This window comes from Cardiocondyla obscurior, linkage group LG27, assembly GCF_019399895.1.
Source record: "Cardiocondyla obscurior isolate alpha-2009 linkage group LG27, Cobs3.1, whole genome shotgun sequence".
Taxonomy (NCBI): Eukaryota; Metazoa; Arthropoda; class Insecta; order Hymenoptera; family Formicidae; genus Cardiocondyla; species Cardiocondyla obscurior.
Genome location: NC_091890.1, coordinates 386,196 through 400,915, shown reverse-complemented (window position 1 = coordinate 400,915; position 14,720 = coordinate 386,196). Strand labels below are relative to the sequence as shown.

The 14,720-nt window shown below is 53.0% G+C and overlaps 2 protein-coding genes across 2 annotated transcripts; one reads left to right on the top strand and one right to left on the bottom strand.

Moving 5' to 3' along the window:
- The first annotated feature begins 2,693 nt into the window (after window positions 1–2,693).
- LOC139112145 (uncharacterized) lies at window positions 2,694–3,134 on the top strand. Its single transcript, XM_070672960.1, has one exon. It carries the CDS (start codon window positions 2,694–2,696, stop codon window positions 3,132–3,134), a length of 441 nt encoding a protein of 146 aa, XP_070529061.1.
- Window positions 3,135–3,320: 186 nt separating this feature from the next.
- Window positions 3,321–9,548, bottom strand: LOC139112144 (uncharacterized). The gene is made up of 5 exons (XM_070672959.1): window positions 7,055–9,548; window positions 5,909–7,005; window positions 4,951–5,825; window positions 3,966–4,816; window positions 3,321–3,394 (listed from the first exon to the last, which is right to left on the bottom strand). Exons 1-5 carry the CDS (start codon window positions 9,546–9,548, stop codon window positions 3,321–3,323), a joined length of 5,391 nt encoding a protein of 1,796 aa, XP_070529060.1.
- Between the last annotated feature and the right edge of the window lie 5,172 nt (window positions 9,549–14,720).

Below are 14,720 nucleotides of genomic sequence, written 5' to 3'. Positions count from 1 at the left end.
ATCACGTGAAGAATAGCCGATTCTTCTGGAAAATAACTCCCTCGGGGCCCCCTTTACTTTAACCCCCGAAGAGGTCGACTATTCCGAGTTTCCCTTACGGGTAGGGCACTGATTCTGAAAGTGTCCTGGCTTCCCACAAAGCCAACACTCTCCTCGAGCCCCCCCTTCGTCTCCCGAGAAAACTTATTCCCTTTATTCTTCCTAGGATTTACCGAATTTTCCCCTTTTCCTTCGTTTTCCTTAACGTCCCCCCCGGACTTTTCCGAACGAAAAGAATTAAAATTCCTAAAAGAACTCGCGCGCCCCTGAAAACCTGACACTCTCCTATCGAAAGATTCCCCGAAAATTGTCCCGATCACTTTCGATCTCTCGATCGCCTTCTTAAGTGAAGAGATTCCTTCTAATTGTAGCGTTCTCTTAACCCTACCATCTAACAACGCAGAAATAAACTGAGCACAAGCGATCTTGTCCCGTACCTCATAGGGACATTCAAGATAAGCTAACTGAGACAACCGCTCTAACTCCGTCCCGAAAGAAGCAAAATCCTCCCCTTCCTTCTGTCTCCGATTTGTAAAAAGTGAATAATAATTCTGAGAAGACCGCGGTTCCCCGAAACATAACTTGAGCTTTGCTCTTAGCTCCGCGTAGCCCATGCCCTCGGAATCTTGAAAAGAACAGAGAACCGAACGCGCTCTACCCTGAAGACAAGAAACAAGGGCAACAGTTCTCGCCTCCTGTCCCCACTGCATCGCCCGAGCGATCAAATCAAATTGGGAGACGAACTCCCGCAATGGAACGGAACCGTCATAAGTATCTAACTTTAAGTATCTAACTTTAAATTCAACCCGGACACGGAACGCGCATCACCTTCAACCGGAGGGACATCCGGAACAAAACTCGCGCCCCCCTCCGCCGGAAGAACACCGGAGACGCGCGAAAAATTATTGGAGGGACTTAGCTGCAAGATTCGGCTCTGCATCCTCGTGATCGCATCATCACGCAGACGAATCTCGGCCCGCAGACTCTCCTCCCTCTGTTCCTGCTCGACCCGCAGCTGACGCATCTCCTGACGGAGCGACTCGAACGCCGCCGCCTCAGACGAAGCAGGATCCTCCTGACGGGATCGCCTCCTCTTCGCCGCATGCGTAGCCATCCCGGACGAGCCCCCAAAATGTTACGCCGGGAACGGGTCGGCGAACGTCTCCGCGTTCGCGTCTCTTTCTCACACTTACACACTCACACTCGCGGCGCTTGAGCTCCGCGAAAGAAAGAGACGATTTATAAAAGGAACGTGAACAATTTAATTAGAGCATACAAAACGATACAACGACTGCACCGATTCAAGACACGGGCAGAACTGTCATTTTGTCACAATCAATAATCTTCGTTCCCCTGGCAACGGGAAACCGAGACCTCGGAGCGAGCCGGCAGCTTCACGCTGCTCCGTGTACCGGGCGTAACAATATAATATGGTTATTACAAACCCATATGGAATTGTATAAAAGTAGACCTAGGTTTGCCCCGATAATAAAACGTCGTTGATTACAAACCCATATGGAACCGTACAAATGTACATCTAGGTTTGCCCTGATATGATATAACATGGTAATGTAAAAAAAAAAAAAACTTGGCGTTGCGAAACTAAATCTTTAAAATCTCAAATTATAATTTTGCTTTTCACAATGTGCTATGTATCAGATTTTTGTTACCACACCTGATGTATATTAAGAAATATATTTGAAATACATCCGACAGTCCGCAGTCTGTACAATCTTTAAAGGCATCATACAAATAAATATCCAATCCACGTACGATAAATTTTCTAAAAAATTAACATGCCTCACAATTCCTAATATTTCGAACTTTATTCCATCAAAGATTTGTGTGATTCTATCAAAATACCATCAAACATAAAACTGGCAGATCCAGAATTTTATTTACCCCGACCAGTAGATTTATTGGACTTTCGCTTCCGAAACGCGGCGTACTGGTAGTAAAGTTAGTCAGTGGGAAGTGTAAGTGGAGGCAAAGAAAAGTGGAGAGAGGGAGAGTAAGAAAGGGGTGGATAGGATTGTGCGGAGGGGGTTGAGTAGAAGGGTTCATTGGAGAGAAGTGCGTGGGTAAAAAGAGCGAGGAGAAAAAAGGGATAGAATAAGAGAGCGGGATTTTGAGGTTAGGTAGTAAATAGGAAAGTAAAAGGTGTGAGTGAGAAAGTAAAAGTGGGTAAAGAGAGCAAGGGGAGGGCAGAAGGAGGGGAGGGGGGATAGAATAGAAAAAGGGTATAAGGGAAGAAAGGTGAAGGGGAGGTAGAGGTGGAGTGAAAGTAAGAAAACTGAAGGAGTAAGCAGGGAGTGACTAGGAAAGAAGAAAGAGAGCGAGACAAAAGAAAATAAGAAGGAGAGAAGTGAGAAGAAGAAGGAAAGAAGCAACGACAGAGAGAAAGGTATATAACGGGTGAACAAAAGACAAGGTGAGAGACAAGGAAAAAGTAAACCTAGTGAGATAAAAGGTAAATATGGATAAAAGGCAGGAAGAAATATTAAAGAAGGGTAGAGGGAAGAGTGGAAGTATGATAGGGATAGAGGAATTCATAAAAAGGAAAAGGGAGGAAAAAGAAAGGGAGGATGAAAATGAAATAGTGCAAATTAGAAAAGAGAAGAGGGATAAAGGAGTTAAAGGAAGATAACAAAGGAATGAGAAAAGATTTGGAGATATTGAGAAGGAAGGAAAAAGAATGGAGGGAAGAGAGAGAAGCATTGATTGGGAAAGTGAAGGAATTGGAGAGGAAGATGGAGAAGGAAAAGAGAGAATACGAGGAAGTGAGGTATAAGATAGAAAGATTGGAGAGAAAAAATGAAGAGATGGAAAAGAGGGAAAGGAGAAAAAATATAATAGTAAAAGGAGTGAAAAACACAGAGGATAAGAAGAAAATGGAGGGAGAGATAAAGGAGATAATAAGAAAGTTAGGAGTAGAAATAAAGGTGGAAGAGATAAGGAAGTTAAGGGAAGGAAGTGATAGAAAAGGAGGGATAATTTTAGTTAAAATGGAGAATGAGATGGAAAAAGAAAAGATGATGAAAAATAAGGAAAAGCTAAAGGGAACAAAGGTATGGATTCAGGAAGATAGAACATGAGAGGAAAAAAAATAGAAAGGGATATAAGGGAGGTAACAAGAAAGGAGAGAGAGAAGGGAAGGAAGGTGTAAATAAGCGGTAAAAAGATTAATATAGACGGAACCTGTTTTTTTTTTTTTTTTTTTTTTTTTTATAGTCAGGAAATCCTCTTTACGGATACCCGCACCCTCGGGGAAGGGGTACGGGTTATGCCGGACTCGAACTATCTAACGTCCCATACACGGCTAAAACCTGACTTTTGCCCGCTCTGGTGCCTATGGCTGGTGAGGGGGTTGAGGAATCACGGTCGTATACATCTCAACCCCCTCGGCACCGACCCACCCGGTGGCTTGGGTGGGTCTTCCGTGCCGCCGCCCACGGAACTTAGGGCGACGGGGCCCGCACTATTACGGCGGGCCGGCCTCTCTGGTGTCGCCGCAGCGACATAACTCTCGGGTCGGGTTCGGGGCAGTTCCCCTGCTGCACCCGACCCCGTGCCTCGTGGGGCGGGAGGAGCGGAGAAAGCCCCCGCCGCGCCGACTTGGCGCGACGGGGACCCCCCGTCCCCCACCCCTTGCTGTCAAGACGGTGCTGGGGGCGCGCGCGCCAAAAGTCGCGCACTCCTTCGCACCGTCTGGGCGCCCGTGTCCGGGTCAGGAAGGAGGGGGGAGGCTTGCGCCCGTCCCCTACCTCCAACCCGGCGCGGGCATGTGGCGCCCGTTGGGGCCTGTTTGGCCCTTTGCTGATGCGCGCAGCTCGGCGGCGAAGAAGGTGAAGGTAAACGCCTCCCCCGCACCGCGCCGCGCGGTCTCCTCGCTGCTGCTGCTGCTGGTGCGGGAGGAGGGGGGGAACCTGGCACCGGCGGCGCCCTTGCTGCCGGTTGTCCCCTCCTCTCCCGCTCGGCGTCTTCCTTCTGCCGCATAACGCGGCTGCAGAAGACGAGGAAGGCCTTCCAGCCCTCCTCGTCTTCCAGACACTTCCTTATGATGGCCGAGAGAGACAGGTCTTGCCCTGTCTTCTCGGCCATCTCATCCCTTTCTTCCTGCCACGCGGGGCACCTCTCCAGCGTATGCTGGGCGTCGTCACGAGGTGCCCCGCAGTGGAAACATGCCTCTGTGACCTCCTTTCCAATGCGATACAGGTAGCTGGCAAAACAGCCATGCCCTGTAATTACCTGCGCCGCATGGAAGGAGGTCCCTCCCGCTTGGTCGAGCCAGTCCATCAGGACTGGCTCGAGGGCGCACAATGCGCGCCCGCCCTCTTTCTCAATCTGGGCGCGCAAGCGCGCCCTCCACTGCTCCACTGTTAAGGCACGGTGGTGCAGCCTCATCCTCTTTTTAATGTACGGAGTCGGCCGCACCCCGTGCCTCCGCTGATACTCGCGGGTGCTTTTGTACACCCGCGAGTGCTCCGCCGCCGTTAGCTGCAACGGCGGCAGTTTTGCCAGGACCGTGGCCGCGGAGCGGGACACGGTCCTGTACGTCCTGCTTGCTCTGACGGCCACAGGATGAAAGGCCCTCTCCAGGGCGGTTTGGCTCATCCTGTTGGCCGCCAGATCATTGGCCCACACGGGCGCGCCGTACATGGCCACGGCGCGCACCATGTTAGCATACAGCCTTCGGGCTGCGTTAGAGGGTCCTCCCAGGTTTGGGAGGATCCCTCTAAAGGCGGTGGCCAAGTTCGTGACGCGCTCGGCCACCGCCCTAAAATGTCCGTAAAGGCCCACCGTCCATCCAGGTGCAGACCTAGGTATTTGACGGTGGGCCCGGGAATCACCGGGACGCCATCGATGTTGATGGCGTCCCTTGGAGGGAAACCCTGGCCTCGGCCATAAAACCAGATGGCCTCGGTTTTATTGGTGGCCGCCCTCAGCCCGATCCTCCTGATGGCCGCCAGGATCGCCTGGGCGGCCACCTCGGCCCTGGCTTGGGCCTTCCTCAATTCCCCGGCCAAAATCATCGTGTCATCTGCATAGCAGATGATTTGACAGCCGGGGGGTAGGGCCGTATTCAGCACTGCGTTGTACCCCAGGTTCCAAAGGAGGGGTCCTAGCACGGAACCCTGGGGCACACCGCAGTGCAGCTGCCGCCTACACAGCCGCCCATCGCGGTCTGTGTAGGCGCAGCATCTGCCTCTAAAATAATCCCTCACGGCGGCGCATAGGTACTCGGGTATTCCATGCCGCCGGAGGGATCTCAAAATGGCATCCCAGGGGAGGGAATTAAAGGCGTTTGATATATCTATCAAAACGCCGAGTGCGACCCCCCCCTGGGACGTTGCTTCTTCCGAGAGGGACCTCAAATGCGTAATGGCATCTATGGTCGAGAGTCCCTCCCGGAAGCCAAATTGGGTGGGGCTTAAATTTGGCCCCACCTCACTCAAATGCCGGACGAGGCGGTTGGCGATTACTCTCTCGAGCAGCTTCCCCGCCTCGTCCAGCAGGCATATGGGGCGGAAAGAGGAGGGGCTGTCCCCCTCCTTGCCCTTTTTCCTCAGCAGTATCAGCTTGGCTTGCTTCCACTGCTGAGGAAAAACTCCTTCTCTGAGGCACCTGTCTAGCAGGTGCCTCAAGTCCTCTCGGACGGCCTGCAAGGCCAGGGTCCACACTTTCTTGTGGACCCCGTCGGGTCCTGGGGCCGTATTACCCCTGAAGCTGCGGCCCGCCGCAGCCAGGAATTCCTCCTCTTCCAGAGGAGGAATATCCCGCTGTATCTGCAGTAGGCGGGGAGGCTCTTCTATCCCCAGATCCAGGGGGGGGCGTCGGGGAAGAGGGTGTTTATCACCTCCCCCACTACCCCCGGATCCAGGGTCTCCGTCACCGAGGGGGCTGCTGGCCTTAGCTTCTTGGTGACTATCTTGTAGGCCAGCCCCCACGGATCCTCATCCAATTTCTGGATGAGCTCCCCCCACGCCTCCGCCTTAGCTTTAACTATGGCGGACCGCAGCTCCTTCCTGGCCTCCTTATAGGCTTCCAGGGCACGTGTCCTGGTCGGATCGTCCCGGGACCGGGCCACCACTCTGCGCCTGCGAGTCGCCTCTCGACGCAGCTCCGCGATCTCCTCGCTCCACCAGTATGCGGAGCGTCGCGGGCTGCGCCGCACTCTCCTCATAGAAGCGTCGCAGGCCGCGGTGACCTCTTCCATTAACTGGTCGACCTCCCCTTGCACTGGTAAGCGTGCGGGAGGCCGACCGTCCCTGTTCCATCCGGAGACTTCAAGGGAGGCTTTGAAGACATCCTCCCTTATGCTCCGGATGGCCCATCTCTTTTCCACAATGGGACGATCCGTACCATTTCGGGTGGCGCGGGGCCCGAGCTCCACAGATATATATCTGTGGTCTGACAGATGCTCGAGCTCCGCCGCCACCCTCCAGCTGCTAACCATGTTAGCGGCCGCAGGGGTAGCCCACGTAAGGTCAACGATGGACTCGCCCCGCGGTCTCACACACGTGGACACGCTGCCCTGGTTAAGGAGCGCCAGGTCCCTGCAGGCCGCCCAGTCTCCTAGGAGACGTCCTCTTACATTGGTTTGCCGGGAACCCCACGCTGTAGACCAAGCGTTGAAGTCTCCGGCAACCAGAACGGGAAGTGGCCGGAGTCTGTCGATACAGGCACCGATATTCTCCAGCCACTTCCCGTATTCCTCCGGGGAGCCCGGTGGCGGCAGGTAGACACCAATAACCGCCACGGGCCCCCAGCGGACCGCGGCGAACCTTTCGCCGCGCTCCAGCGATGCACATGGAGGTGCGCCGGGCCACCACCTCCATGTTATCGCCACCGAGCCCAAGAGGTCACCCGTCCACAACGCGTGGTTCGGGGGAATGTGATTGGGCTCGGAGGCGATACCCAACGTATAGCCGCTCTCCGCCAGCGTGTGCAGGAAAAGGTCCTGCGCTGGGCGGGAGCGGCATAAGTTTCCCTGGAGGAGTTTCAGGGCCATTACTTGGCCCTGTTACTTCCCTCCTCCAGGGGCTTCCTCTTTGGTCCTGTGGAGGTGGACGGTGCTGTGTCCACCTCCATAAGTACTCCAGCGGCAGGGGCGGGAGGAGGGGGATCCTCCTTTCTTCTCGCCCGCCACGATCCTTTTTGTTCTGGGTGGTGCATGTTTTACCACCCAGAACGTGGTCAGCCTTCCTCCCAATGTCCGTACAAATCGGGCATCGGGGGGAGGCCTTGCATTCCTTTGCTAAATGCCCGGAGCCGCCACACCGATAGCATTTATCAGACCTGTCCGTAGTGCTCGGACAGGTCTCTCTGGTGTGGCCGCGCTCCAGGCATCTGAAGCAGCGTAGAGGGCGGGGGTCCAGGAGGACTATCTTGACCTTAGTCCATCCAATTCCCAAGACCCCGCCCTCCGCAGCCTTCTTGGCTATGGCCAATGGCATTTTCAGCCAAAGGCTGCCCATCTTGCCGGCAAATGGCCTTATCTCCCCGACCTGGATCTCCCGGGGAAGGCAGGCGCATTTGTCGGCCACAGCCTCCACTACCTCCGCCTTGGTGAGAGAAGGCTCAAGAGGCCAAACTCTCACCTCGGCGGAGATCGAGGGGCGAGAGATTTTCGCATCTCGCTCCTTTAGTGCCTCTCTCATGAGGCCCGCCAGGGCATCCGCCTTAGAGTCGCTTTCCGATCCGGGGGCCTCAATTAGTATGGCCCCCGTGGCTGTTGTGCGCATTTTAACCTTGTCGGTAATGCCCACCTCCGACAGCTTTACTTTGGCCCGGACCTCGGCCATTAATTTATCGTAGTCTTCTCCGGGGGAAGAAAGAACTACGGCCGAGGTCCTTGGGACCCTTCTCCTCTTCTTCTTCCCTTGGCCCTTGGTTTGGGCCGCGGGATTAGTAGTAGGGGGGGAGGCAGTTTGGACAATGGGCCTGCCACCCTTTTTCTTCTCCTCTTCCTTCTTTTTGGAAGGAGGAGCAACAGGCTGGGGCTGACCCGCCTTTCTCTTCTCTCTACGCCCCACGACTTGAGACCATGTCTCCGTGGGGCGTGTGGGAGGGCGATCAGGTGCCCTATGCTCCCGAGAAGTGGAGGGTTCAGGCTCGCCTGCCCTCCTCGCAGCTGCCTGTTTTGGGGCAGACAGCCGCGTAGCAGGGGGAGAAGCCTTGGCTACTTTAGCCTTCGCCCTCTCCCCCCGCTTTCTCTCCACCTTGCCTCCCTCTTCGGGAACCGGGCGCCTCTTGGTGACGTCCTTCGGGACGGACGCCACGGAGGCGTATGACCGGGCCCCGTCGAGGGAGGATTTAGGCTCGGGTCGTGGAGCCAGGGAGGAGACCGCTCGCCGTATCTCCTCCCTCATGGTGTCCGCAAAGCTCGAGAGCCTGTTGTTAATTAGGCTCTCGACGCTTTGCTGTTCCCTCTTCTCGCTTGCGACGAGGGAGGGCCGATTTTCTTTCCTCCTCCTTGGAGGTGGAAGCGTTTCACTGCCGCTGTCACTGAGTATCTTACTCACCCCTTTGAGCGGGGGCCTGACAGCGGTGGGCCAGTCTTTTTTAGGAGGTAGGGTGACCTTTGGGGTGTCAGCCTCTACCTCCATTTGTTGCGGAGCCTCTTCCGGCCCATCCGGGGGAAGAGGCGCCGTGCGCGCGCCCTCCCTGGCTCTAACTTGAGCCAGTTCCTCGCGCAGGCCGCGCACCTCCGCCTTCAGCGCCTCTATTTTTTGCGCGAGGGCGTCGCCGCTCGGGAGCGCTTTTTGGGCCATCGCGTCCGCGCTTACCTCAATCTTAAGGGCAGCCTCCCTCAATATACGGACAAAGCCGCCCTTTAGATTGCCCGACTTAAGGGCAATTTCTTCCACCCTCTTGGCGGCTTGCAGAATGTCCGCCGCGAGGGCTCCTATCGGGAGTCCGGCAGACTCCTCCTGCAGCCTTTCGGCCATTTTGGACCGGCTCCTTCCTTTGTATGCCGAGGGGTCGTAACCTCCCTCGGCAATCCTTTTCATCTTTTCAACGTCGTCCTGGAGGGCTCGCAGCTCGCGATTCTTCTCCTTGATTGCGAGAATCGCGACTCCCTCGTCAGTGACGACCGGGCGGTCTCTTTTCTTTATAATCCTCTCCTTTTCGAGAGGAGGATCCATGTCCAGATCCTCTACCTCGCTAGAGGAGACAGAGAAGGGTGACCGCCCGCGCCGAGATTTGGCGCAGGACGGCTCTCCGCTTCTCTTGCTCCTCTTGAAAGCTCCGGACGCCGTGGAGCGAAGCGAAACGTCCGAGAGCTCTGAGTCCCGCGCGGTATCCGTGCAGCCATCAGATGCCTGCACGGACCGCGCCGTGATGTCTCCCTCGGTCGTGCACGAGGGAGCTCCGATTTCGGACTCCGGCGGAGGTGGCGAGCCAGCGTTGGGTCTTATTGACCTAAACGCTATTGGCTTATTAGAAGCCTGGTGCGTCTTGATCCGCAGACCAGGTCTCCTCCTCGTGTTGTCCTTAAGGGACATCTTGTCAGCGGGTTTGACCACCCGCATGCAAACGACACGGGGAGTTTGAAAACTCTCCGTCCGTATCGCTCGTAAGGCATGATGGCCCCACATCAATCCTCTTCTCAGGGGTGTCGGCCGCAATTTCTTGAGCGTCTTTAGCGCTCTTGTCACGGGCTTCCGCTGTGCAGGCGGCGCCCTTCCTCACCGGCGACGAATCGCCCTCCATCTCCTGAGTTTCCTTTTGAATTTTATTTTTGAAAGCCATATGTGTGTAGTATTTATGCTGGGTTCGGCCATCATGGCAGGGCAGAGCGCAGGTGCCCCTTTCCCCAGTTAAAATGCCCTAAAAATGAGCACGAAAACCGCTAATCGGCTTGTCAGGCCGACCCTGCCCTATCCGTGCTCCCCCGGTTTTCCCCCCACCAGCCCGGTGGTGGACGCGTTACGTATCCGAACATCGCTCATCCCTCCACCGGCGCTGGGTTGTTAGGGCACACACACAAACCCCCCCCAACAGGGGCTATGAGAGGACGGTGGCCCGCCGCCCCTCCACACACCCGCCCGGATGTGCTGGCTTCAACTCCTGGATTGGCTCCAAACGGCCCAACGGGAGCGGTACTTCCCACGTTGAACATGTGGTTTCCTGCGGTTTTCGCCAGGACTTATTGGCACTGCCTGGACTTACGCACCCGCGTAGTACGCCACAGAGGTCAGGTACTGACATCACCGTGGGCCACGGTCGGGGGGCTACTACTCCCCCCTTGGCTAGTCTCCAGGAAATATCCACCGGCAATCCGGCCGGGGACACATACACACGCACACATTCATACATGAATGTGTGGAGGGCCGCAAACACACGTGCCCTCCACCCAAGAAAAATAGACGCGTCACGGGCCCCGCCTCGGAATACGTCCGAGCGGCCCCGTGGCGGTCGAGACGCCCCCGGGTGTCCGGCCCCGCCTCGGATCCTCCGAGCGGCCCGGAACACCCTCTGACCGACCAACCGCCAGGCCCCGCCTCGGAATACGTCCGAGCAGCCCCAGCGGATGGTCCTCGTTGCGGCGCGCCGAGCTGCGACCCCGGATAGACGCCGGGGGCGCTACACAGGCGCGCCGATACCCCTGGGGTGCCCGGCCCGCAGGCCTGAACACCCTACGCCCCCGGAATACCATGGGGTCACACCCCTGGCGTGCAGACTCCGGTGCGTATTCTCATACCCGCCCGAACACGCACCACGTACGTGCCGGAACGGGTAGAGGTAATCTCATCCCCTCGGCGGCGGGAAACACCCGCGTGCAATGCCGAGACGATGAGATCTACTCCCACTGTCAGCACAAGGCCGACGGGAGGACCTCCACCCCAACCCCCCCCGTGGCATGGTGAGGGACTAATGTCCCCCTAACGGCTCCAGCCAGCCGGGCGTTTGTATTCAGGGCCGCCAACCCCTACCACATCGGGGGGAATAAAACCACCCCTACGGTGAAGTGGGCACCGGGCTCAGGTCCCTCGGGGTCGCCACACCCCGAACCACGGATCTACTCCTCCCAGGAAAAGTGGGAGGCTCCCGTGGCCCTGAGGTCCCCCTGCGTGGTGGAGGACTAGTGTCCCCCTAACGGCCCCAGCAGGCCGGGCGATTGTAGTCAGGGCCGCCTACCCATTATCACCTTGGAGTGATCGAGTCACTCCTTTCGGCAAAGTGCGTGCCGGGCTCGGGTACCTCGGTGTCGCCAGACACCCGTACCGCGGGTCTACCCCTCCCACCGAGGTGGGAGGAGCAGATCCGCGGCCCCTGAGGGATAATATAGACGGGACCTGGTGGTGGTGGAACCAACATAAGGAGGACTTGGTTAACGGAAGAGGAGACAGAAGAAAGAAGGAGGAACAGGGGGAAGGAGAAGGGGGAGGGAGAAAAGGGTGACATAGAAGAAAGGAAGGAGGAGAGGAGTGAGAGGAGGAAGAGGAGAGGAAATGAGAGAAAGATGAAAGAAGAGGAAGAGGGAGAGGGAGAGAGAGAGGATGAAGGGGAAGAGGAAGAGAGGGAGGTGTATAAAAGGAGAGATAGGCAAAACAAATGGAGTATAGCATATTGGAACGTGGCGGGATTGGAGAACAAGGATAGAGATTTTTGGGAGAGGTTAAAAGAATGGGACGTTATGTTTCTATTGGAAACGTAGATGGAGGAAAAGAGATGGAAGAGAATTGAAAGGATGTTGCCGAGAGAGTATATATGGAGAAAGCAATGGGCCAGCAGAAAGAACAGAAAAAAGAGAGCGAAGGGAGGAATAATAATAGGAATAAAAAAAGAAATAGAAGTAATAAATGAAAGGAGAGGAGAAGGGGAGAGAGAGGAGATTATGGTGAAAAGGATAAAGATCGAGAATAAAATATGGAATTTAGTTGGAGTATATATGAACGAAGAGGAGGATGAAAAATGGGAATGGATAAAAAATTGGATGGAGGAAAGAGAGGAGACAGGGAAAACAATAATCGGGGGAGACTTCAATGCGAGAACGGGAAGTGAGGGAGGGAGGATACAAGAAGAGGGGAAGGAGAAGAAGGAAGAAAATCGTTGGATAGGAAAATAAATAAAGATGGAAGTAAAATGATAGAAATATTGGAAGAAACGGGATGGTTTATTGTGAACGGAGGACTCGAAGGAGACGAAGAAGGGAAATGGACATACGAGGGACCAAGAGGAACATCGGTAATAGACTATGTGCTAGGAAACGAGGAAACATGGAAGGAGATGCAAGGAATGGAAATAGCAGAGAAGATCAACTCGGATCACTTCCCAGTGGTGGTGAAAATAGAAGGACGGAAAAAAGGAGGAGAGGGAAAAAGAGGGAAAAAAGGAGAGACAATGAAATGAAGATGGAGCGAGGAAGGGAAAGAAGAATTTAAGGAAAAAGCAAAAGGATTATGAAGTGAGGAAGGAGAGATGGTGGAGTGAAAGAGTATGAAGAAAAAAATTAACAAAATAGTAGAAAAGGGACAAGACGGAAGAGAGCAAGCAAAGGAGAGGATGGTGGGACGAGGAATGTAGATAAGAGAAAAGAAAGGTAAGGAAGGCATTAAGAGTGGAGAGGGGAAGGGGAAGAAGAGAGGAATACAGAGAAGAGAAAAAGAAATATAAGGAACTATGTGAAGAGAAGAAAAGAAAAGAAGTAAAGAGATGGATAGAGGAAGTAAAAGAAATAAAGACGGAGAAACAAATATGGGATCTATTAGGAAGAAAGAAAAGAAAGGGAGGATTAGGAGGAGAGAATGTGGTAATGAAGGATTGAGGAAAATACTTCAGAAACATAATGGGGGGCGTAGAATACAGAGTGGTAAAGGGAAAGAGGGGGAAGAGAGTAGAAATGGAAGAGAATGAACTAAGTAAAGAAGAAGTGATGAAGGCAGTAAGGAAAATAAAGGACGGAAAAGCGGTAGGAGGGGATGGAATTCCAGGAGAGGTGTGGAAATTTGGGGAGGAAAGAAATGATAGAATGAATCTGGAAAATGAGTATGAAAATATGGAAAGGAAAGGAATGGATAAAGGAGTAGAAAGAGGGAATAGTGGTTCCAGTGAAAAAGAAAGGAAAGGGAGACAGAGTGAAAGATTACAGAGGAGTGACGATTATGCCAACTCTATAAAATATACGCGACGATATTGGAAAAAAGAATAAAAAAGGAGGTGGAAGAGAAAGAAATTTTGACAGAAGGGCAGATGGGTTTTAGGGAAGAAATGGGAACACTGGATAATGTAAATATTATAAACTATTTGATAAATAGACAAGTAAATAAGAAAGGAGGAAAATTAACGTTATTTTTCGTGAACTTAAAGGCAGCATTTGATGGGGTAAATAGGGAGGTGTTATGGGAGTGTATGGAAAAGGAAGGAATAAGCGAGGGTATGATAAAAAGATGCAAAGAGCTGTATAAGGAAACGAGATGCAGAGTAAGGGTGAGAGGGAAGAAGGGGGAGGAGTTTTGGACGGGTAGGGGAGTGAGGCAAGGATGTCCTTTGAGTTCACTTTTATTCAACATATTGATAGCAGATTTGGAAAGGGAATTAAAAAAAGGAGGATAAGGTGGAGTGAAGATAAAGGGAGAAAGGATATATTTAATGAGTTACGCGGATGATGTGGTGCTAATGGCAGAAGAAGAGGACAACATGAGGAGCATGATGAGTAGGTTGGAAGAATATCTGAGGAGGTAAGGATTGGAATTAAATGTAAAAAAATAAAAAATAATGAGATGCAGAAAGGGGGAGAAAGAGAGAGGAAAGTGTATTGGAGATGGGGAGAGAAACCGGTAGAGGAAGTGAGTGAGTATAATTATCTGGGATATATATTAATGAGGAATGGAAGACAGGAAAAACAGGTGAGAGAGAGAACGAGGAAGGCGGCAGCGGTGATGGGAGGAGTGTGGAGCATGGGAAGAAGAAAGTTTGGAGGAGACTGGGGGAAAAGGATGTGGCTGTTCGACAGGTTGATTTGGACGGTAATGGCATACGGGGTGGAAATATTCGGATGGAAGGAAAGAGAAAAAATGGAAAGAATACAGGAGAGATACATAAAGTGGATATTAGGGGTGGGAAGAGTAACATCAGGATATACGGTGATGGAGGAGATGTAGAGGGACAAATTAAGAACAAGAATGAGAAAGAGGGCATGGGGATTTGAAAAGAGATTAGAAGGAGGAAGAGGAAACGTGGTGGCGAGAAAATGCTGAGAAAAAATTAAGGAAAGGGAGGAGAGAGAGAAAGCAGAGGTCGGATGGGAAAGAGAAAGAAAAGATTTTTATGAAGAGAGGAAAGAAATAGTGATAAGTATGGGAGGAGGAGGGGGAACGGAAGGTGGAACGGAATGGTTGGATGTAATTGTAAAGAAAGACAAGGAGATACAGAGAAGGGAGAGATGGGAGAAGATAGAAAACTCAAGATATAATAAGTGGTTTGCAAGAATAAAGGAAAAAGGAATTCCAAAATACTTGAAGATAGATTGGAAGGAGAGAAGATGGAGAAGAATGGCTAGATTCAGGTTGGGAGAAGAAATGAGGGGGAATAAATATTGGGAGAAAGAGGAGAGAAGATTATGCAGGGTATGTGGAAGAGAAACAGAAACGTGGGAGCATGTGTGGGAAGAGTGTGAAAGATGGAGAGCGGAGGGTGATTGGGGGGATTGGGTGGAAAAAGTGTTGAGCGGA